At 42.6% G+C, this 24,116-nt stretch overlaps 1 protein-coding gene across 2 annotated transcripts in view; it reads right to left on the minus strand.

Moving 5' to 3' along the window:
• NBAS (NBAS subunit of NRZ tethering complex) overlaps positions 1-24,116 on the minus strand; it is a 175,649-nt gene that overhangs the window by 56,938 nt on the left and 94,595 nt on the right. Inside the window, exons 33-38 of one of the 2 annotated variants that reach the window (XM_035109823.2) lie at positions 15,164-15,277; positions 14,316-14,473; positions 11,793-11,897; positions 4,791-4,958; positions 3,951-4,064; positions 3,311-3,434 (exon numbers count right to left, since the gene is read on the minus strand). In XM_035109823.2, coding sequence (XP_034965714.2) covers positions 3,311-3,434; positions 3,951-4,064; positions 4,791-4,958; positions 11,793-11,897; positions 14,316-14,473; positions 15,164-15,277 — 783 coding nt within the window. The remainder of the gene's footprint in view (positions 1-3,310; positions 3,435-3,950; positions 4,065-4,790; positions 4,959-11,792; positions 11,898-14,315; positions 14,474-15,163; positions 15,278-24,116) is intronic. The other variant, XM_035109824.2, reaches the window with a different exon arrangement.

The raw sequence follows: 24,116 nt of genomic DNA on the forward strand, positions 1-24,116 counted from the left end.
GAACAGCATCCACTGCAGAAGACAGAAAGGAACTGCAGATATCAATTCCTTAACTATAGCGACAGAGCTGCAGAGACACCCCTCCCCCCACCCCCAATTTCGGAAATTAACCTCCGACTCCTACTGCCCTGTGTTGTGAGAATGGTTAAGAAGGGAACGCCATTTTGCAGAATCCACATTTCTGGGATGACTTATTGATGCAAGCCATTAGGAAATAGACACAGACAAGAATACCCGGGGAATAATCTATCTATCACAAACTCTCACTCTCACTTAAACTGCCAATAAAGTGGCTTGGCAACATGGCTAGACCAATACAGCGGAACCTCGGTTTTTGAGCATCTCGGAAGCCGAACGGTTCAGAACCCGAATGCCGAAAACCCAGAAGTGAATGCTTCCATTTTCGAATGCACCTCGGAAGTCGAACGGCTTCTCCATTTTCTCCATTGAAATTGCTGACCGCCCATTGCGCCTTGGTTGTCGAACGTTTCGGAAGTTGAACAGTCTTACAGAACGGGTTACGTTCGACAACCAAGGTTCCACTATGTAGCTCAAGCTGGTGCGACACTGTGGCAGAAGATACAGATCATAGGCTTCACGTTGCCCTGGGTTTCAAAGAGTGATTCCCATCATCCCTGACCACTGGTCCTGTTAGCTAGGGATCATGGGAGTTGTAGGCCAAAACATCTGGAGGGCCGCAGTTTGGGGATGCCTGCTCTAAAACAAATAATAAATGTTCATGTCCTCCACGAAAACTGCATAAGAAACTCTAGATTTTTGTCAGGTTTTTCCTGTTTTCTTTGATCCACTAAGCGCTCTTTTTTTCTTATTAAAAAGCAATGCTACTTGTCTCCAGATCAGAATTTAGTAACACAATTCAAGACTTCCATGACAATTATTCTGTCATGTTTCTGTGGTTATCCAAAGGCCTCCATGGATAACAAAATGGTACGGAAATGGAGTTTCTCTCTCATAAGGCTTTTTGCAATACTTTATCTGCAAAACCTTTTTTTAAGAATAGCCATCACATTATTTCTTCTGTACAGTACAGAATTGATTTCTGGATTGGGCCCTTTTCTGGTGAATTATTGCACTCAATGGATCACACAATGGCATCTTATACACATAAATACACCAGTTTGCTTGCGTGCTTTGTCAATGGTGATTGATTTTCCTGGAGAGCCAATGCTCTCAGAACTGCAAGTAGCATTTATCTACACGACATCAAGTCAGTTATAAATGAGTGGCTTGTATAAATGTCCATACGGGTACAATTGTGTTTAGCAGAATTAATTGGTGTGATTTTTCTCTTTCATAGCTGCCAAGTTATCCCTTATTTTAAGGGATTTTCCCTTATGCTGAATAGGCTTCCTCGCGAGAAAAGGGAAAACTTGGCAGCTATGCTCTTTTAGTAACCATGGCTGAGTAAACACCCTTTTGAAAATTGCTCGCCAGTACAATTGGAGTGAGTGTTTGTTTCAATTACTGGGTATGTCATCATATTTCCAAGTTTTATTAGGATGTTCTGGATCTTCTGGATCTTGAAGACTTTCTCCTCATACTCCTCCTAAGATTCGTGGACATCTCGATTAATTAGATAGGACCGTGAAGCTGTGTTAAAAAAAACTAGTTTTTTGTGGGGTGGCGTTAATTTCTCATAATCAAGCTGCCCTAATTTTTTGTGGCAAAACTTCCCATGGCAAGTAGCATTGGAATATTTCCAATTTGGATGCACATATTTCAGCTTCTAAAGATGAGGGATGCATACCACAACTGAAGACTTCCTCGGTTAGTTGACCATAGTTTCCCTTTACAGTCAAACCAGGAAACCAGGAATAAGCTAGGGTCTAAAACCAACCTATGACTATGATTCCCTATCCTGATTTGTCCAGCTAACAGTAATCATTGTTTCCCAGTTTGGATGGAGTGAGAAATATGGAAAGTGAATCCAAGAAGAGAGGAGGAGACAGACAATATGAAGGCAAACAGGAAAACGTACATCTTGTGCATATTTCACCTTCTTGAGACAATTTGAGGATCCTAACTGAGGCATCCTTTTTCAAAGGATACTTACAAAACGCAAATACTTTCAACAGTTTAATTTTCAACTGGGAAAGAAGGTCGCTAAGAGCCCCTCTCCACTCCCTCCCTCCCACTCAATGAAGCACAAAGGAGAACACTGATCGTTTTATGAATCACCAAGTGCAATCTTTATATAAAATACTTACTCGATTGTAATCTATGCATTAAAAAAGTGTAAATGCGAGGAGTGAATCTGAAGTCAAGTCAATTATAATTTTGGCAAGAAAAAGAAAGGAATAGTCAATAAGGGTTGTGATTGCAAAAGTGGAATGTTCTCTGCTGAGAGAGGGCAACAGCAAAATTACACATCACTGCTCATCAAGCTGAGGCTGTGTATCACATCACTTAAAAGAAAGCACCAAGAATATCAAGTTCCAAGCGTGACTGCATTATTAGGAATGCATCTCACTCGCTCAACTCTCTCTCACTCACACATACAAAGCTGCCAAGGCACATGTCAAGCTATCAAATTAATAACTGAAGCAGAATTATGTGCCCATACTACCTGTATGCTGAATAAGGAGGATGGTTGGATGAGCAACCTGCATCAGGTAGCCACAGTTCTCCGACAAGTCAGTAAAATTAATGAACATGTGTCTTCTAACAATCAGAGCACCATCAAGCATTTGGGATTCTCCCTGGGTTGCAGAACATTCTCTCCAAAAGTCCCTGATTTCTGATCTCCATTGTTAATTATTCAAAGACCACAAAGGCCCATTAAAACAGACATTGCGACAAACCAGATATTGCAATGCAAGTCACATCAGATGAAGAGGCAAGGGGGTGGAGAGGGATGTTCAATCAGCACTGACAATGCAAGCAATAATCTAGAAGAATTCTCCCCCAAAAAACGGTGCTCTGAAGAATGCTGGGGTCCCATAGAAGCTTACAAGGGATTCCTCAAATGAGAAAATTAATAATGGTGGGGCAGCTTCTTAAGACTGCTGGCCACACCAATTTTCTCCCATAACCTTTGGAAGGGTGGTTCCGGTGTCAAACAGCTTGGGAGTGAAACTCACTATGATTGGCCATCATCCTATGTGAGAAATGTACATGACCCCCACACTGGATTTCCTTGGCAGATATGCAAGGCTACCTCACTGGACCAGCTCTTGCAGCTTCAAGGTAGAAATGTCAAAGATCAGTGATCTCTAGACAGTTAGAACACCACCCTGTGACAAATATATACCATACATCCATGAAAAAAGCAAATAAGCACACACTGTACCTTCTGTGGCAGGAAAGAGACCATGGCCTTCACTTTTAGTCTCCGCAAGCTTCCCAGTTCTCAGCAATACTTCTGCAAAACTTTCCAAAGGATTGTGCTGATACGTGGTATAAGTAACTTCATTCTACAGAACACCAATTTGAAGCACAAATTATAACCAGCGCTCGCTGCGTGTTTGATTTCTCTACTCTTGCCCATTATTCCAATTAGGTGCCGTTAACACCAACCACTCTCTTGCCCATGATGCTAATCAGATCTGATTAACTGACTAGCCAGTAATTTTTTTTTTAATTTAACCACCACAGGACTCAAGTCTAAACATTGAGACTCAAGTGTTTCATTGCCTTTTGGTGAGGGGGCTTCGCATGCCCTCTTGACATGCTGAAAGAAGGCGTGAAAGGGGTTGTGCATAAATTCTGCCCTCTGTCTGTCCTCTTCTGACATTTGTGCATTCAAACTCCATCAGAAGGAGGACTTCCGTACCAATGTATCCAAGTAGGGCTCCTCCACGCAAGGTGGGAAGCTTGCTGTAACAGTCCTCTCTGCACCTCCTTTTAATACATGGAGGGTGGGTCGTGTGGGTAGGCATTTATTTATTTATTCATTTATTTACCAACTATTTAACAGGTTGTAAACTTACATCTGCAAGGTACGGATCATCTATCAGAGATTCATAAAATGGATGGCAGCCTTGCTTTTCCACTGCTTTATTTGCTCCAGTGGTGCCTTTTAATGCATCTCCAAACTCTTGACCCTGTTTAGGGGAGGAAAAAGATGGAGAAGCCCAAATATTAAGACATTGTAAGCTCTTACCTGGAAAAGTCCTCACATTTCAAAAAAATATCCTAACAGATGAGTGCACATGTTTAAGTAGTGATGATAAAAGCCTATTACGGTCGTACCTTGGACCCCGAACGCCTTGCAACTCGAACGCTTTAGCTCCCGAACGCCACAAACTAGGAAGTGAGTGTTCTGGTTTGTGAACGTTCTTTGGAACCCAAATGTCCGATGGGGCTTCCGCGGCTTCCGATTGGCTGCAGGAGCTTACTGCAGCCAATCGGAAGCCGCGCCTTGGTTTCTGAACCTTTTGGAAGTTGAATAGACTTCCGGAACGGATTCCGTTTGACTTCCTAGGTACCACTGTATTTGCAACATTCAAATTAAAATTCATGTCTAGGACCAAGGGTTTTTTTTGCAGCCGGAACTCAATGGAATTCAGTTTCAGCACCTCTCAGATGGGTGCCATTGCCATTCTAAGAGAATGAGAGAGGTGGTGAGTTCTGGCACCTCTTTTTCTAGAAAAACAGCACTGTCTAGGGCCCACATGAATAACATTTCTTTGTACTTCTCATTCCTCTACCCAGGTCCCTTTAAGTAAATCAGTGTTAAGGGTGGCAGTAGAAAGTGCATGTGAAGAATGAAGCAACAGTGAATTGCCACGGTCGAACAGCTGAAAGAAAAGGGTATGGTTATTTCTTACATGTAATGGCCGAAGATAGGTCAGTGACTTCTTCCACCACTGTCGATCACTGACGGCATGCAGCATAGCTTTTGTGGTCAGAGTTGTATTAGAAAGCACCTTCATGGTTTTAGCTGTGGTCCACTGCAGTAGGTCAGCAGACTGACCAGAGGAAATGCTGGTGCCAACCTATGAGTTTATGCAACACACAATCCTTAATATAAAGCTGCCAAAAAAGGTTACTTTGTTATTATAACAGGTGCAAAAACATGCATCAAAAGTCTTTCAAAGGTTGTAGCTGGGGCAATTTCAACCACCACACTCCTTGTAAGTGGCAGGATTTGATACAGGTTAACAGAAGTGCAGTAAACACACAGACACTGAAATTAGTACTGAAAATATTTTTAACACTGCATTTTCTACTCTTTAATAATAATAATAATAATAATAATAATAATAATAATAAAGCCTTGCATATAAATATAAATAGTCATTTATATTTCACACTGTTATGAAAGATTGTTCAGATTGTGTAGTATAATAATAATAATAATAATAATAATAATAATAATAATAATAATAATATTTGTACCCCGCCCATCCGGCTGGGTTTCCCCAGCCACTCTGGGCGGCTTCCAACAAAGATTAAAATACATTAAAATGTCACACATTAAAAAGTTCCCTAAACAGGGCTGCCTTCAGATGTATTCTAAATGTCAGGTAGTTATCTCTTTGACATCTGATGGGAGGCCGTTCCACAGGACGGGCGCCACTACCGAGAAGGCCCTCTGCCTGGTTCCCTGTAGCTTTGCTTCTCGCAGTGAGGGAACCGGCAGAAGGCCCTCAGCGCTGGACCTCAGTGTCCAGGCAGAACGATGGGGGGGGGAGACTCTCCTTCTGGTATACTGGACCAAGGCCATTTAGGGCTTTAAAGGTCAGCACCAACACTTTGAATTGTGCTCAGAAACGTACTGGGAGCCAATGTAGGTCTTTCAGGACCGGTGTTATACGGTCTCGGCGGCCGCTCCCAGTCACTAGCGCTAGAAGATAGCAAACCACTGATTATAACAGACTAATGAATCCAGCAACAGATGAAGTTATGGGCGCTTTGCCCAATTACCAGTGACTGGGGAAAAGAGTGAGGACATAAAACAGCAGATTGCTCAAAGCAGAAATGTTTCATTCTCAACTCCTTGAGTTTATTGCAGCTATAGCGTCCAAAGAGTTTCAGCGGTAAATCAGGTGGCCTGAAGTTTCACTCAAAGGTTTATAGAAAATGGCATACTTGTCCACACAAAAGGCAATACTTTCCAGTCACTTTGAAAAAGGATATTTTGAGTCCTTCGTGAAAGGCTGGATGCCACTCTGGAATGAGGACATTTTCTCCAACGACAGGTTGAGTAGTACACTGAATATATTTCTGGCTACTTAAGAATAATATATTCTGAGGAAGTAAATTAATAATAAAGAATGCTACTTGTAAGTGTACATAAAGTATGCCACTTCTTTGAGAACCCTTTTTCATTCTCCTCTCTAAACACACTGCTTTTTTTGGCAGAGAAACGCCTCAACAGCACCCCCAAAAGTATACCAGCCATATCAGTAAACTCTCAGCAAATAAAGATTTAGGAAAAGGCCAGGGGGGGGGCCTTGGCCCCTGCCCCCCCCGATGGCACCCCTGACAGAACCCATGCCCCCATATTCCTCCTGCACATATTGACCAGATTGGGATGCAAATCAAGATTATGTTGAATAGAAGATCATGTGAAAAGGAGGAGGAGAAGGAAGGAAACTCTGGAAACCACAGAAATACACCTATTGGTACCAACTAAGTATGTATTAAATGACATCTCCTGGGAAGTAAATGCATGAACATCATATCACATTTCAGCTAGCATTCTATCTTAATTCCACTAATTTGGATGGAAAAGTTATGTGTCAAGTGCTAACATGTGTTAAAATTTTTTTGAAAAACAAACAAACCCATAATTGTGATGATGATTTGAAAAGCTGAAAGTATAGGGTAAAAAAAAAAGATATCAAAAGAAGTATTGTGGTGAGGTTTTTAAAGGGGTGGGGAGAGAATAACATTTCTATAAGCAACAGAATGCCTAAGTGTGAAGCTTTCCATTATTAATAGTAGTAAAAAGATATAAAGAGGAGGCCTCCTGCCAACCACTGAATAATCAGTTGGAATTTTTAGTTCTTGCTTCTCTAACTGAAGGGACCCCATGCTGAGCAAAATCTGGCAAAAATTCCACTCTGCTTAGAAAATAAATGGCACAAGATGCACTGAGCTGTATTTAAAGAAAGAACAAAGAAGCTAATTTTATACACTTAAAAAAAGGGTGAGAAAAAGAACAGTTGCAAAAAAAGGAAATCTATGATCTATTTGCTGAACTTTAGATTGCTTGACCACCAGTGCAAGCCAAGGCCGGGGAGGAAGGGGCACAATGCAAACAGTAATATTTGCTGGGTCAAAAAAATTCCTCTTTAATTCGTCATTTGGCTTTCTATAGCCACCTTTTTTCAAATCTAGATCAAAGAACTTTCAACTTAGCCCTGAAAAGATGAAAAGATGGGGGGGAAGCGGAGCGGGGCGGGGGGAGGGAGGGAGCGTGGCATAAGCAGTGGTTTTTCTAGAGCAGAGCTTTCCAAACTGTGTGTCGCGATACATTAGTGTGTCAACTGCAGCACACAGATGTGCCGTGCGAATGCTCACCACGCTCCTCCCGGGGCTGGAAGGGGGTTAGTTTAACATCCGGTTTGCTAGTACAACTGCATCATGAAATGATGCATGTCTAAAAAGTGTGCTGCGCTGCCATCATGAGAAGTTTGGAAAGCTCTGTTCTAGAGTGACACTTTCCTGAATGATAAGGAAGAGTACTCAACTTATATATGCATGTATCCATAAACACTTCTGATGCATATAACAGGCTTGGATCCAAGACTAAGTTAGGTACACTCTGTTCCCAATGAAATCAGTAGTTAGTCACGAGTAACTTCTCCCATTGATTCCTGTGGAGCTTAAGTTTAACTAACTCACCCCGAATCCAACCTTATATTTGTGCAAAACACAATGACTCTCCTGACTTCATCCGAGGCATCCTGCCTGTTGATACTGGACAGGTCATCGGTACAAATATTTGAGAAAATGTAGTCAGATGTCAACATGATTCAGACTGAACTCCTACGCAAACTTTTCTGGGAGTAACTTCCACTGAACACAGTAGACTTGCACAGAATTGTGCTTGTTAGCCTATTGCAATTTCTTGGCTAGTTGGAAGTTTATATTGAATACATTACTAATCTCCATTGAATTCAAAGACTCCTGCCATTATGCCTGAAGTTGTGTGGCAATACCCTGATCCCTCCCAGAGTAAATAAAGACACTGGACAAATTGCATAAGGACAATGGGCGTAAAAGGCCACAACTTTATTGATTACGGATGTAGATCACCGTCTATATCCGACTCCAGCCCGTTCTGCTGGCAGTCTGTGAAGGGTTAACCACCGTTGGGTGAGTCCTGCAATGCACATCAACTAGGACTCACCCTGGGGCCACCGCTAGGGGGCGTGCCTTTTGGCCCTCACCTACCACGGCTTCGGACTTGGCCACGCCCCGGACTCCTTAAGGGAGTACCCTTCAGCATTTTGGGGGAGGTGATGGCAGGAACCCCCCCGACCTGTAACCTTTCCAGAGTTAAGCCAATGCCTACCGCCAAAACCAAAGTTGTGACGAGGTAGGCGAAAACCATCAGGCCAGAGCCAATTTGCCGAGTGGGAAAATTCCTACCAGGCCCCTCAACGGTGACCAACCATAGCAATGTCAAGAGAGCCTTGCCTAAGGGGGGGGGGAGGGCGGGAAAACATCGCGGCTGGTGGTCAAAACAAGAGAAAATCGGCAAGCCACGCCCCCTTGGAACGTCCCGATTGGATGTGCCGAGGGAGCGTTGCGTCCGGGAGCCAGCCAATGGGCTGAGAGAATGGCAGCCATTCTCCCAGCATGTGTTCGGGCTCGTTGCTGCCCACAACCTCACCTCCTCCTACGGCGGAAGTGACTTTTGGACCACACAACTCATAAAGCTGCAGTGAGTCTGCAAACTGCACACAGTCATTGCTTGGAGACCATGTCCAGTGTCAATTTAGGTATGTGACACTTATATCATGAAATTTAATTTGGCACTGCCAAAGCATTGGCTAGGCTAAAGCAGCAGCAAGCTGGGCTCATATTATCCAAGTTCAAAAAAGATAAGATGGGAAGACCATGCAAGAGAGTGGGAGAGTGGTGCACAAACCGTCTACATGTTACTTCTATGTAGGAGATGGAAGAGACCACCCCTTTAAAGACCAAGCTTAGCTCAAAGAGTTCTAGCTAACACAAGTAGTAGACTCTTACCCAGTGATCACTGCCATGCAATGCAGTTCATGTAATGCAGTGCAGCTGGGCAAGATCACCAGAAAATCTCTCTCTCTACCCACCTCCAACTTCTCGTCTTTCTCTCCTCCACAGCACCCATCACCACCATAGCTTCTTTCTTTTCCTTTGCCCTAACCTCCCTCAAATGAAAATGGCAAATTTTGGTGTTTGCATACAAAGGGGATTCCGATCTTCCCGGCAATTGTCAGGGTCAACCCATATTAATCCAATGCCAGGTAACAGTGCCATTTATTAACAAAACAGTATTTTGCATCCTCAGTGGTGCCTTGTTTTAAGATCAAGTAACACCTGTGTCTATAAAGATGCACATGAGGCGCAATAAACCCACGAAACTATGGACCAAAACAATAAAAAATCCCATGCATACTCCTTCTCCATCACCAAGCCCACCCAATTATTTATCCACATATGTGAATAATCCCATCTGTAGCTCTATCATTACAGATGAATTCCTAAAGAAAGCAAGTTGCAATTTTTACAAGTATTCACAGTGAAGCAATTACAAAAAGCAAATAAAACGGCATTTAAGGGCTAGAGCAATACACGGCCACTTGTAAGCACCTTCCCGTGTTGATGAGACTGTGCTCAGTAATTATACTTTCATATTACCATGGCATATGAATAAAACACTTGTCTCTACAAAAAGATACGTTAGTATTAAACGGATTAAGCGTAAAGTTGCCCCCCATTTACTTGTCGTGATTTACTGTAATTGTTACTTTAACCATTAATGACTAACACACACCATTTTACGGCTAAACACCATATTTTAAATAATCCTATAATGGTGGCTATAATATTCTAAAATACTTTTGACTAATCAAGGCCTTAACTGCTTATAATGAGGGTTATTTTTGGTTTTGTCTGAGTAGTTCTAAAGTAGATGGAGAAATTATTTCAATGTGTAACTGCAGCTGAAGGTAAAAGGAAGAAAAGAGGCAATTACAGAGGCGTTCTCTGTATCTCGTTGAAAGATCTCTTCAAAAAGAAGTCTTAAATACATGACAAACCACACAGCAAAGACAGCATACCCGTTTTCCCATTTTGCTAGTTGTGCATGGTCACACAGAAGGCTCATCTCTCTTAATTTTGTAACCCGAGTGTAATGAAATGGGTGATTTAGCCATCTCAGTCTAACTTCAGCAAATATTTAGGTAAAATCCCATCCAAACAATAATAAATCAGGCTAGGTGACATAGATCCTCATGATGCAGCTCCTCTGTTCAAAATAGAGCCATTTAGAAAATAGAAATAAAATACAGAGGCATATATAAGGATTTCAAGTTGGCACAGGACTATTTTTTTCCTTAAAAAATAGTGTCACTGCACAGGACTTAGCTACCATTATGAAACCAACATGGAGCTTGTATACAAGTTTTGTGCACACAAACATCTGCCAGCTTCTCTTTTATCTCTCTTCCGGGACAACAGTTGAGAAAGAGCCACAATTAAGATTGACAACACAAAGCCCCCTCCTCAAATTTGCCACCCTGGCCAACTGCCCCATTTGTCCTCCCATAAATATGACTTTGATTATAGTTACTGTGAGGTCTAAACAGAAGAAAATGTGATTTTTTTTTGTTTATTTATTATATTTATACCCCACCTTTTCTCCCACCCCATTTTATCCTTACAATAACCCTGTGAGATAGCTTACACTGGGACACAGCAACTTGGCCCAAGGTTACCCGGTGAGATTCATGGCTGAGTGGGGATTCAAACCCTGGTCTCCCAGGTCATAGTCCAGAATTCTAAGCACTACACCATGCTAGCGCTCTCAATTGAGTACTGGAATGCATTTAGTACATTTAGAATGCATTCCAATTTAGCACTGAATGCATTTAAGAGCAAGCTCTTTGGCTCTTGTCTGCCCCAAAAGTTTAGTTGTGTGTCCCCCACCCACATGCATAAACACGCTAACCGCTGAGAGTGGCAAACTGGCATTTTATTTTATTGTCAGTTTGGATCGAAATTCTGCCTGAAGGCAACCCTGTTTAGGGAAGTTTTTAATGTCTGATGTTTTCTTATGTTTTTCATCTGTTGGGAGCCACCCGGAGTGGCTGGGGAAACCCAGGCAGATGGGCGAGCTATAAGCAATAAATTTATTATTATTATTATTATTATTATTATTATTATTATTATTATTATTATCCAACCCAATTGCAGCTGTGTGATCCCAAAGACCCAAGCAGTGCTGAGGACAACATAGGTTGTGAGCCAAGGTGGGGAGACTCTAGATAATTGTGATGCCCATTGGCTATAAACAATAAAATTTATTGACTGATTGACTCTGCATAAAAGGGCTTTGAAGACGGAAAAGCTAAAGGGACAGGGACTGCAGAAGGTCAATTAAATGCAGATATAAAGCTGGTAATGTGCTGAGAAACAAACAAAAAAACAACAACCCGAAATACAAGGGAAAGAGGCAAAGGCCTGATGAAAGGGGAGCAGAGGAAAGAAACCAGGAGCTTCTAAGCTCGCCTTGTTTCCATTGCTAGACCAGTGATCAGACTAAAAGATCCAAATGAATTTTAAAAATCCTCAGTGCTTTAAAAAAACAAACAAGCACACATACAATTTACCTCTACAGAAGACTCTGTTTTCATTCCACTTGAAGGTCTGGAGGTATTTATGTTTTCCCATTTTTCTGAAGGCCGGATCTGGTAGTTGACTGTGTGATAAAGAATCTAAGGCAAAACGAATAACATATCCGTTATATTGCTTATTATAATTTATAAGTTATAAAATGTGGTGAGGCACATCCCTTCTGAAGATTGCTTATTTAAATCCAGCTCTGTCTTATGTGCAGAGGGTGGCTTACCCAGGGTTTATTTGTGTGTGTGTGTGTGTGTGTGTGTGTGTGTGTGTGTGTGTGTGTGTAAGAGAGATCATACACAAACACAATATCAAGTTCCAAACAAAAATTTAAAAAGAGCCAGATTTCTGATCCCGAAGGAACCACAAACCTCATCTACCTGTTCATCTAAATCTAAAGAAAGATATAGCTGTCCCTAAATAGATGACAAGTCAGATATCAAACAGAGCTTACAATGATGAATAAATAAATGAAAGAACCTGGCTGGGATGGGTGAAGGTACACTGTTAAAGGCATTTTACGTATTTCATGAGGACATCTTCACAGAAGATTGTAATCAAACTAGTAATAATATACCATGAAGGATTGTGATGGATGTGATTCTTGATAGCAAGAAACTGGGGGCCCCACCTGGAGGAAACATTTAAATCGGTATCATAACCACTTTATGCAGTCTTGGCTTCTCACAAAGGTTCCTAGGAACTGTAGTTTGTGAACCGTGGTGGGAGTTGTTGTTGTTTAGTCATTTAGTCGTGTCCGACTCTTCGTGACCCCATGGACCAGAGCACGCCAGGCACTCCTGTCTTCCACTGCCTCCCGCACTTTGGTCAGACTCACATTGGTGTCTTCGAGAACACTGTCCAACCATCTCATCCTCTGTCGTCCCCTTCTCCTTGTGCCCTCCATCTTTCCCAACATCAGGGTCTTTTCCAGGGAGTCTTCTCTTCTCATGAGGTGGCCAAAGTATTGGAGCCTCAGCTTCAGGATCTGTCCTTCCAGTGAGCACTCAGGGCTGATCTCCTTCACAATGGATAGGTTTGTTCTACTTGCAGTCCATGGGACTCTCAAGAGTCTCCTCCAGCACCATAATTCAAAAGCATCAATCCTTCAGCGATCAGCCTTCTTTATGGTCCAGCTCTCACTTCCATACATCACTACTGGGAAAACCATAGCTTTAACTATACGAACCTTTGTCGGCAAGGTGATGTCTCTGCTTTTTAAGATGCTGTCTAGGTTTGTCATTGCTTTTCTCCCAAGAAACAGGCGTCTTTTAATTTCGTGACTGCTGTCACCATCTGCAGTGATCATGGAACCCAAGAAAGTAAAATCTCTCACTGCCTCCATTTCTTCCCCTTCTATTTGCCAGGAGGTGATGGGACCAGTGGCCATGATCTTAGTATTTTTTTATGTTGAGCTTCAGACCATATTTTGCGCTCTCCTCTTTCACCCTCATTCAAAGGTTCTTTAATTCCTCCTCACTTTCTGCCATCAAGGAGTTGTTAGCAGGCCCCTATTCCCCTCACAGAATGGCAGTTCCCAATCCTCTGGGAGAAGAGCGATGGACTGTTAAACCACTCTCGGAATTGTCTGACCCTGCCAGGATGTCTCCAAGGGTCTAATGATACAGTGGAACCTCGGTTTATGAACACCTCGGTTTATGAATTTTCGGTTTATGAACGCCGCGGACCCGTCTGGAACGGATTAATCCACTTTCCATTACTTTCAATGGGAAAGTTTGCTTCAGTTTATGAACGCTTACTCCGCGGACCGTCTGGAATGGATTAATTCACTTTCCATTACTTTCAATGGGAAAGTTCGCTTCAGTTTATGAACGCTTCAGTTTATGAACAGACTTCCGGAACCAATTGTGTTCATAAACCGAGGTACCACTGTACTTAAGCTGTTCCCATGACACTAACCCTTTGGGAGATTTCTTGGAACAAATCCTGCTGTCCCAGAGAGAAAGAAATGCCTGTGAGGGCATACCTTTCACTGACACCTGACACACAGAGAACCTAGTTACAAGGCTTGTTTAATAACAGCTACAGTATAAATTAAAATGAGCTCGAAACTCCTGTTTTACATTTTTCAATGGTGCAGGCTCACTCTGACCAACGTTGTAACTCGAGGGCTTGGGACTCTAGAACTAACACGCATTTTGAGAAAGAACTGTGGAAGCCATGTGTTGAAAATGGAACTTCATACAAAAACAAAACCATATACTGTATATTTCAGTCTATAAGACTCTGATTTAAGAAAATGGGGGGAGAGGTGAATCTGTGTATAAGACGCCCCCAAATTTTGACACTATTTTTAAGGGGGGGGGGAACCTAGGGAAAAACACACAGATAAATACAGTATATATAAAGAACAAGCTTTCACCCCAGGTATTTGTTAAAAGCAGCATTTCACTCCAGTAGCAACAAAGAGTAGGAGATATGACTTCAGAACAGACTTATTTTTGTTTTGTTTGCATTTTAAATAAGGCTTTCAGAGAATCTAGACAGACCTCAGTTTGCAGAGCACTGCTCGCTGCCAGGAGCGGTTCAATGGCACTTGGGGGACAATGTGTCAAAGCATAGGCTATGAGCTCCTGTCGGATGGCCATGTCTTGGTAGCCTTCAGCTTGTCCTAACTGGCTGCAAACCTCCCAGCTGTTAGAGTACCCTGATACGGATGAAAGAAAACAAAACAATTACAAAACTGAGATTAAGATCAAAGATTGAGAAAACTCAAATTAAGGACTGAGATTACAAAAATTAAAAATTAAAAATTGCAATTACACCAGCATTTCAAATTTGAAGAGTACCACAATTCAGTTTCAAATGGAATGGTTATGAAAGCCTGACCTCATTCCCTATCAGATACACTGATTCTGCACCCTGCATATAAATTTTAAGAGCTCAGAAACATGATCATGTCTGTACATTAGCTATCAGAGGCACCATCCTGCCTTCAATTTATTCTTCCTGTAAAGAACCCAGCTACATTTCATTGCTACACAACTTCCACCACCCTACAGTAGACATCACCGTGAAATGCTTCAAAAAACAAAACAAAAAGAGGGACTTCGTGTATCCAACTTTGAGGCAGATGCATTAAAAAAAACAAACAGCAATTTGCCAGCTTGCATAAGGATAGAGTTTTATTCATCCAATTTATATTCTAGAGTAAATGCGTTGAAATAGATTGTTTAAATTAATTGTTTCTCAAGTCCCTTGGATTCAGTGGTTCTACTCTGATAATGACTTCATCAGGCTCCTCTCAAAATATTTGCCATTTTATACAATGTCAGAAAACCCACAAGATTTTTTTTTGGGGGGGGGCGGGGGCGGAGAAGAGGAAATTCATTCCCACCTGAAGCCATAAGCTCCTGGCAATGCATATTTGCTGCTTTGTAATCCTGAAATTGAAGAGCTTGTTCAACTAACAGAATCAAAACTTGTCCTTTTCTCTCCATCTGGTCATCACCTACAAAAGTTAGAAGAATAATTATTGTTAAACGATTAGAAAATCAACATCAGATTCGTAATAATAAATAAGTAACAAAGAACGCGATGGGCGGCCCACACAATTATGTGTGAACACAATGCAAAGGATGGCGATAGCAGGAAGAGGAAGAGGTGCCACAAAGCAAATTGACCAAAATAGTTTATCTTAAAGCTCCAAACCAGAGCCTATTCAGACCCGGAATCCCCCACTATTGTGTCTTCACAAAACCAAAGAGGTAGATGTGAGCCTTAGGCCACACTCCAAGACTGTTATATACAGTCAAACCTCGGTTTGCGACTGCCTCCATTTGCGACCGCTTCGGTTTCCGACCACCGCGGACCCGGAAGTGTTTACATCTGGGTTCCGCGGTGCTCAGATGCGCAGAAGCGATCTGCGCAGTAGCGATCTGCGCATCACGTGCATGCGCAGAAGTGCTCTATCGGCGCTTCGCATGCGCGCTTCGCATGCATCAGGGAGCAACCGGCTCCGCGGAACGGATTGCGCTCGCAAACTTGTATGACTGTACAAGTATAGTACATTCTAGAGCAGTGTTTCCCAAACGTGGGTCTCTAGCTGCTTTTGGACTACAACTCCCATCATCCCTAGCTATAATAATAATAATTTATTGCGGTCAAAGACCACCATCCCTAGCTAGCAGGGCCAGTGGTCAGGGATTATGGAAACTGTAGTCCCCAAACAGCTGGAGACCCAAGTTCCAGGTGAGGAACCTGTGCCCTCCCATGTGTTGTTGACTTGAATGCTATCATCACTGACCATTGACCGTGTTGGCTGGAGCTGGCAGTCCTAGGCTGCACACACACTAGACATTTAAAGCACATTCACCCTACAAATAATCCCGGGAACTGTAGTTTGCCCCTCACGGTGCTGCAATTCACAGCATCCTGAACAAATCACAGCTCCTGTGATTCTTTGGGGTAGGGGTGTGTGCTTTAAATGTATGGCGTGAATGCAGCCCAAAACATCTGGTGCACCGCAGGTTCCCCATTCTAAAATAAGGGATAACTTCATTATTAGGAATATCTAGCAATCGTGACCTTTAAAACCAATTCAGCTGTGGTGAAATGCATGTGGCTTCCTTGGGGTCCTGCACTTTTCCTAATAGATTTAAAACCCAACTGGGAGAAGAGTCTCTCAACCGCCATGAGAGAATGGAAGGAGCCATAGTCCAATGTGAGTGCTTAATGTAAGTTTCTTGAATTGTTCCTCAGGTATCCGCTAAGGGAACAAATAAAGAATGATTTGTTTCTGTTTGAAAGGAACGCGGATGTACTTAGATGTGGGGGAGAAATTGCTTTTCCTTTATTGAGCTGAGCATTTTGCCAAAGATAAGACAGCAGCAACAACAACTGTAGCCTCTTTCTTGCTCTACATATTTTTACAAGAGTTATCAAAAATGCAGGAATTATCCTGCGACAGTCTCCTTTTCCCTGACAGTTTCCTTGCTGATATACTAAAAGCATCATGACTGGAGTCCTGCAACATGCAGTTTGAATTGTTTAATTAAATTTAATGAGCTTTTTCCGCAGGCTTCACAACGGCGTCACTTGAAGCCATACCCTGATGAAGATTTTTCAAGTATCTCCCTTTCATTCTTCCAATCAAACCAGCCCTTTGACAACCTCATGGAATCCTGCATTGGAAAAGTGTGCATATGTACATATAGCTAAGGACCATAAAAGCAAAATTGTTTCCTAATGACAGTTTTATGCTTGAATGCCTGACAGGTACAATTTTAAAAAGTCAAACTGCCACTTTAAAAGGACGCAATGAGGCCTTAACAATCTTCTCCCTACTGAATCACCTTTGCTGTTTAAACACTGATCAAGTGCCATGTCTTAAGACATGTAGCATCTAGAACTGGGCAGGTGGTCCTGTCTGCTGTTCTGAAAAAGACTGCATGCACCTGCGGTAAGAGTTTAAATAAATTGCAAAGGACAAATTTGGTTTCTCAAATGCAAACATAGGAAAAACACTAAAACAGGAACAGGAGTCTAAGGGCAGAATTCCCCTCTGGACCATATTTCAATGGTAGGTGGGGCGAAAGTGGATGGAGAAATACATGCAAATTTTACCTTTTCACAGTAGGGTAGTTTTGTGTGTGTGTGTGTGTGTGTGTGTGTGTGTGTGTGTGTGTGTGTGTCTTCCATCCAGGAAAGAAAGAGGCATTATCAGAGTGTGAGGACACATGACAGCCAGGCAAAAAAACACACACTCAAGGATGGCAAGAGGCAGGGCCAGCATGGTCGATGAAGAGCTGTGGCTGCAGACACTTCCAAGGGCCGGATTGGTAAGTTTGGAAGGCCACATTCCCCTCCCCTGGGCCTGTCAGTCTTTACTAGAACTTGAACACTGCAAGACTATGCACTGGGCATCCCGTAAGACATTTTAAGCATCGTTTCCCCTCAAAAACAACATTCGAAAGTGAAGGGAAATCTGGTATTTCCAACGAATATTAAGTACATATCCCTTCAAACAAACCACGTGGGTTTTAGTTATTTGCATGGGTAAAACAACAGTGAGTATTTCCTTTGTCATTTACGTGATGCGCCCATGTGCTATAGAATGCATCAGCTAAATCATCTTAGAATATGCATTCCTCCTTGTGTGTGAAAGAGGAGGGGTGCTTCTTAAGATGGCAATTGCCATCTGCAGGTTTTTAGTATGTAATTTTATATTTTTTAAAAATACACTTGGAAAATTGGATGCCCTGTGAATTCACTGCCTTAAACACACACACACACACACACACACACACAATCAGCTAATCAATCAATTTAACTGATTAAATGTTGCAGTCTGCTTGGAGTGGTTATGGGATGTATGGCTTGCTGACCAAGAAGAGAGGCTAAGTCACACTGCAGATCATACCAAAAGGAAGGACTTCATCTCATGCTGAGCCCAGAACTTGGAACAGCCATAAACTATGAATGCAAACAAGAAAAGAAAAAGAAAAGCCCATACCGCTCAGTAAAGGAGGCTCCAGTTGGTAAAATTACAACTGTGACCTGTTAAAGAACAACTAGCACCATGGATGATAAGAAAAGGTCGTTCCACCACACCCTGCACATGTGGAAATATATAATCCCAATTACTGTCTGAATAGACCACCCCATCCCCCAAACAGCTGAGAATGGAAATGTATAACAGTCCTGTTTCCCACTGGTTCTAGTGAAGGACATTCTTAACTGATGATATCTGGGAAAGAGGGGAAAACATCCCTAGGGCAGGATTTCTGCTAAGCTACTACCACCTGTAGAGTTCATATACCAAATGCCGAATCTGCAAGCCTGAGGTCCAAACAAATTTCTATGTAGCAGCGTGATTTATTTGCTCGGCTGAGGGACAGCTCTTGTAGGCAGTAAAAGCTTGCTGCCCTGCATTACGCATGGGCTGCAATGCCCCTCGGTGGGAACAACCTTGCTGAAAGGTTGGAAACACTCGCTCTGAGCTAGGCCATTCTAAAGGAATTCGAGATTGACCTGTCTAGAATATTTTATTGCAGGAATGTAGAGCTGATGCCTTTGGTGATTTTGAAAATATGAGTCTACCTGCTGCCAAAACCAGAACCACTGGAGAACAGTGGGGGGTTCCTGCAGTCATACCCCCCATACTACCGTAACCACCGAAATTGTTGCAAGAAAAATCACTTTCCACACAACAGAAGTGCTCAGAAGAGTGGGGCGGGGGGGGGGGGGGAAACCTGGATGTATCATCCTTGTACCAAACCCCAAAACCAGTCATCATCTATAAAAACTTTGGAGGGAACAGAAATCTGCAGGCAAATAAGGTTGCATCTTTACTTATTGCTCAGAATGTAACCATTTCTCTTCAGATTCGGGGGCACAAAACCTCTTTTAATCACCAGTGCCAGAGCTGGCATTAGCTTGCTAAACTAATTTCATTCCCATGAATGTCACTGTCATTTTGAAGCAAAAATTAATTAGAAAAGATTTCTGAAATTAATGACTCAAATAGCAATTCCTGCAGCTTCGTGGCAGCCCTGAATAACATTTGTGCCAGGTCTTTTTAACGTTATGAGGCAATAAACAAACAGTAATTAAGAATCACTGCTGAAGATTGCTTTGTCAAAAGATAAGCGGTCCTAGATTCCTTGCACCTTTGAAATTGCCCTCCAAATGCATATATATTACAGAATTTATCTGTTAAAAGTAGATGTTTGAGGAAAATATAGGCCCCGGGAGCAGAAGGCCTCTTTTCATTCCTGGAGTATGGGCAGGGGGGGTATGGGCAGGGGGGGGGGCTTTTGCATGCTCCTCATGCTGTTCCAGAGGGTCCTCCAAACCAGTGGAACAGATTTTCAAGGAGCAAAGAAACTGGTGCTAAATGTTGCCCCTGTTCTGTGACACAGGAATGCCTTTAGCCAAACTCTGCCTATGGGATGCTCTCACCAGATAACCTTTAACAAAGATCTAAGCCAGTGTTTCCCAAACTTGGTTCTCCAGCTGTTTTGGGATTCCAATTCCCCAAATCCCTGACCACTGGTCCTGCTATCTAGGGATGGTGGGAGCTGTAGTTCGAAAACAGCATGGAAGCTTTCTGCCTTTTGCAATACTCAAAAATAAAGATGATGAACAATATTGCTCAACCAGCTCCAAGAAAAGATCTTGGGGGTGGTTTTAGAAGGCCTCAGTTGACGGACAGAGATGGGATAGTAATCACAAAGATGTCAGATATGATGTCTGAAATTCCTGGAGGGCAAGGAATGCTAAAGGGGTTCTTGCCAGAAGATCAATAGGATTCCTGGTGTTTATGCTTGGGAGATAGCTTTTGCTTATGGGAGATAGCAATGGCGCAAGGGACTGGCAGGACACTGGTATGTGTGAACTAGGGGAAGGGGGACTGATCTGGGAGGGGGGGCAGTGGTCTGTGGGGACCTGTACCCACCAGGAGGCAAACATCAGGGGCAGGGGAAACTTCAGAGATGGAGAAAGAGGAGGAAGAGGCAGGCCAGGTAAGTGATGGGCTGGGTGCTTCTTCACACTAAATGAAACACTGTCTCCCAGAACCAGAAGAGAACTGAAATGGGAAAAGCAGAAGCAGATTGCATGACGGCATAGTCTCCGGCTATGTGAGTACAGCCTGTTTGGAGAAGGTACATAAACTGGTGGAGGGGTAGGGGTCCTCAGTTGCGGCAACTGCTCTATAGACGGCAGACCTGGGAATAGCTGCCTAGATGCTAGATTGGTGTGCATAGGTCTCCAGAGCTGTAGAAGCAACTGTGTTATCTTTGACAATGAAAGTGTTAATTCTGCTGTGTGCTTTCCTTTGGGCTGGGAAGCACCCTTGGCAGATGGGTAGGGAAAGTCAAGTCATCCTGCCATCTGATTTAGTGCCCCAGCCAGATTTCCAATGGAGCAATTTTCATCAGGACTACAGAAGAAGAAACTCCTTCCCTCCCAATTTCTAAAATTCCAATAATTATCTTCTTTAATAATAATAATAATAATAATAATAATAATAATAATAATAAATGTTAAGTGAAGAGACACACTTAACATTATGCCCTGTTTGGATGCTTGGAATTGGAGAGGGCTGCATGGGATAACTTGTCCCCATCTATCAAATGTGGGATTCTTCCCCATCTCTGTTCAGTCTTACAGGTGAGATAGCAGACCTATAAACACATACTTGTCTATATGGTATGTGGGACTTGCTGTCTCTGCTGAATTTCAGTACTCTGGATCTGCCAGTAGTTATCACGGCCCCTTTATGTTAGTTGTTTCCCTTTATAGATGTTTCAGAGGGTATATTGCCTAACTGTTACCTGTGCCACTCTAAAGACTGTATTTTGTGCTTCTTCTTTTTTTGCATTTTACTTTTATTTGTGATATTTTTAGGATGTTGCAAGCCCTATAGAGGTACAGCCGTACCTTGGATCCCAAACGCCTTCGTACTCAGATCATAGCTGTCATGTTTTCCCCTTTCTCACGAGGAAGCCTATTCAGCATGAGGGAATTTCCCTTTAAAAAAGGGAGGACTTGACAGCTATGACTCAGATGTTTTGGTTCCTGGACTCCGCAAACGTTTTTTGGAACCCAAACGTCCGGCGGAGCTTCCGCGACTTCTGATTGGCTGCAGGAGCTTGGGTTTACTTTAACCAGAGTTTGCTTCAAAAAACCCAAAGCAGAGTCCCAACTCCTTGAACATCCAACTTACTAGCAACAATCACACAAAATGCCAGAAATGAGGCAGGGTCAGGAAACCTTGGTTTCAAGTATGCCCAAACCGTGCAGTAATAGCTCGTTTTTGCTATTCTTATAGCAGAGAACACTACAGGTTATATGGAACAGCACCTTCCGCCCTCATATAATAAAGAACAAATAAGTGTAATCTCGATTTTTACATTTTAATTTATGGTCATGGTTTATAGGTGCCATTAAGTTTTATTGGAGGCAACATTCACATAATATAGTAAAAGCTTTGTCAGCGTTTCCATTAGAGGCCATGCACTGCAAGAGTTTATTAACCAATTTAGGGAGTTGCACTCTTGAAAGCTGAATATGGATGCTTTATATCCAGCATAAGATTATTAGAGGAAGAACAGTGCTAGTTGTATTGGTATGAAAAAGGAGGGGGAAAACCCTCCAGCATCAGCTTTAGTTTTTCAGGCTATTTCTTGGGAATTTTTAAATTACCATATTTTTCCATGTATAAGACTATATTTTTCCCTACTTTTCTGAAGTTTAAAATAAGGGGTCGTCTTATACATGGAGAGTGCATAGTGCATTTTCTAACTTTTGGGTTAAAAAAAATAGGGGTCGTCTTATACATGAAAAAAATGCAGTAATCTGCTTCTTTTAAATTAAGCTAAGCCAGGCATCCCCAAACTGCGGCCCTCCAGATGTTTTGGCCTACAACTCCCATGATCCCTAGCTAACAGGACCAGTGGTTGGGGAAGATGGGAATTGTAGTCCAAAACATCTGGAGGGCCGAAGTCTGGGGATGCCTGAGCTAAACCATTGTAAATCTTAAATGTTGTGTGCTGTTAGAAACAAAGTTCACATCTCTCTCACACACCCCTATCCTTAGGAGTGTTTCGGATGCAATAACATTTGAGGCAAATACTGCTTTACTGGAGGAAGTTCTTTGAAAATAAAATTATTCAAGTTTGTCTGATAGCCAGTTTCCGACAGCAATTGTCTGAAATCGCACCGTGACAATCGCTGCTGCCACTCTTGCGATTTGCTAACACATTCTGCAGCAATTTGGCATTTTTTCTCTAAGCCAAAGTTCAGGAGTCAAAAAGATGAGGCTCACATTTCAGCTGTAAGCCTCTACAAGTTGTTATTCTAAAGACCCAAGACCATCGTTCATGCTTGGCTACCACAATCTGGCTGTACTGGCAATCGTGTCTTCCCTAAATCTTCTGCTGGTTTAAAATGAGGCTGCTCATTTTCCCGCCTGGGGAAAAGGAAGGAAGAAGTGGTTAAAGTGAATTTGATAAGCTCCCCTTTGGGGGTGGGGAGGGAGCACAATCGGAAGAGCGGTTTTTGATCTATAAAACCCTTACAGTGCAATTTTATGTATGCCCAGTGAGAAGTAAGTCCCATCAAGCTCAGTAGGACATTTCCATAGGCGTGTGTATAGGACTGCAGACTTAGAGGTTTGAGGTGGCCGTTGTTGGCTATCAAGTGCCCCATCCAAGGACGTGTAGGCCACTGGGAGGGCATACAGAAAGGCATTCCTTGCAGTGAATTAGGAGAGCCAAGGTTCAAACACCTGGATAAGGCAGATCTGGACACAGTTACACCTGCCGTGGTGGCCACATCCATATTCCATTTCTACAATGTGGTCTATGTGGGATTGCTCATGGAAAGCACTCAGAAGCTTTAGCTGGTGCAAAATGATGGGGCAGCTTTTAGAAGCATGTTGCTCTAGCAGGCAACCTATGACACGTGTGTCAGACGTGACACGCAGAGCCCTCACTGCTGGCACGCGCCCCTTCGGCCCATTCACGCTGTTGTTCCCCACCATCATTTGTTCTCCCACTCCTCCTCACACCACCGCTGTTAAAACCCATTGTCTCCGCTGTTAAAACCCGGATCGTTTTGCTGTTGTTGCTGGTAGCCAGAGATCGGTTTTTTAACCCTTTCTGTGCTGTTTTTTCTGGCACTTTGGCAGAGGATGATTGGGTGTAACAGCGTTCATTTTTAACCCGTTCTGTGCTGGGGGTTTTTTGGCGCTTGGGCAGACTATGTTGGTGCTGCATGTTAGTTCCAGCGAAGGTATTATTCATCATTTATTTCTGTTCTCTTCCCCCCAAAAAGCACAGCAGCTTTGGGGCACCCCACCCAAAGCAAAGCAACTTCCCCCCCAAAAAAACTTCCAGAACTTTGGTCAGCAGCTTCCCCCAAAAAGCTCAACAACTCTGGGCACATTGTGATAAATAAGGGGTTTTTGGTTTGTTTTGGTTAAATAATTAGTTTTGGGTTTATTAAATACAGATTTATATTACAATTATACATTTTTGTTATTTAAACTATAAATATCGCAAAATTATGGTGTTTTTTCTCGAAGTGACACACCACCCGGGTTATGCTCGATTTTTTGGCGAATTTTGACACACCAAGCTCACTGGTGTAAGGAGTGGTTGCTGTAGCTTTGTGACTAACTAGCTGGGCAGGGCTGCACATTCCTTCCTCAAAGTAGACCTCCAGCAGCAATAAGAGAGGGTTCAAGATGTTTTCGTCTTTGATGGTTTAAGGAGGATATATTTATGCTGCTTTTGTATATAAAAAGCTATTATTACTTCAGAAGGAAGGCAGTCTATTTTTAA

Source organism: Zootoca vivipara, chromosome 3 (genome assembly GCF_963506605.1).
Source record: "Zootoca vivipara chromosome 3, rZooViv1.1, whole genome shotgun sequence".
Taxonomy (NCBI): Eukaryota; Metazoa; Chordata; class Lepidosauria; order Squamata; family Lacertidae; genus Zootoca; species Zootoca vivipara.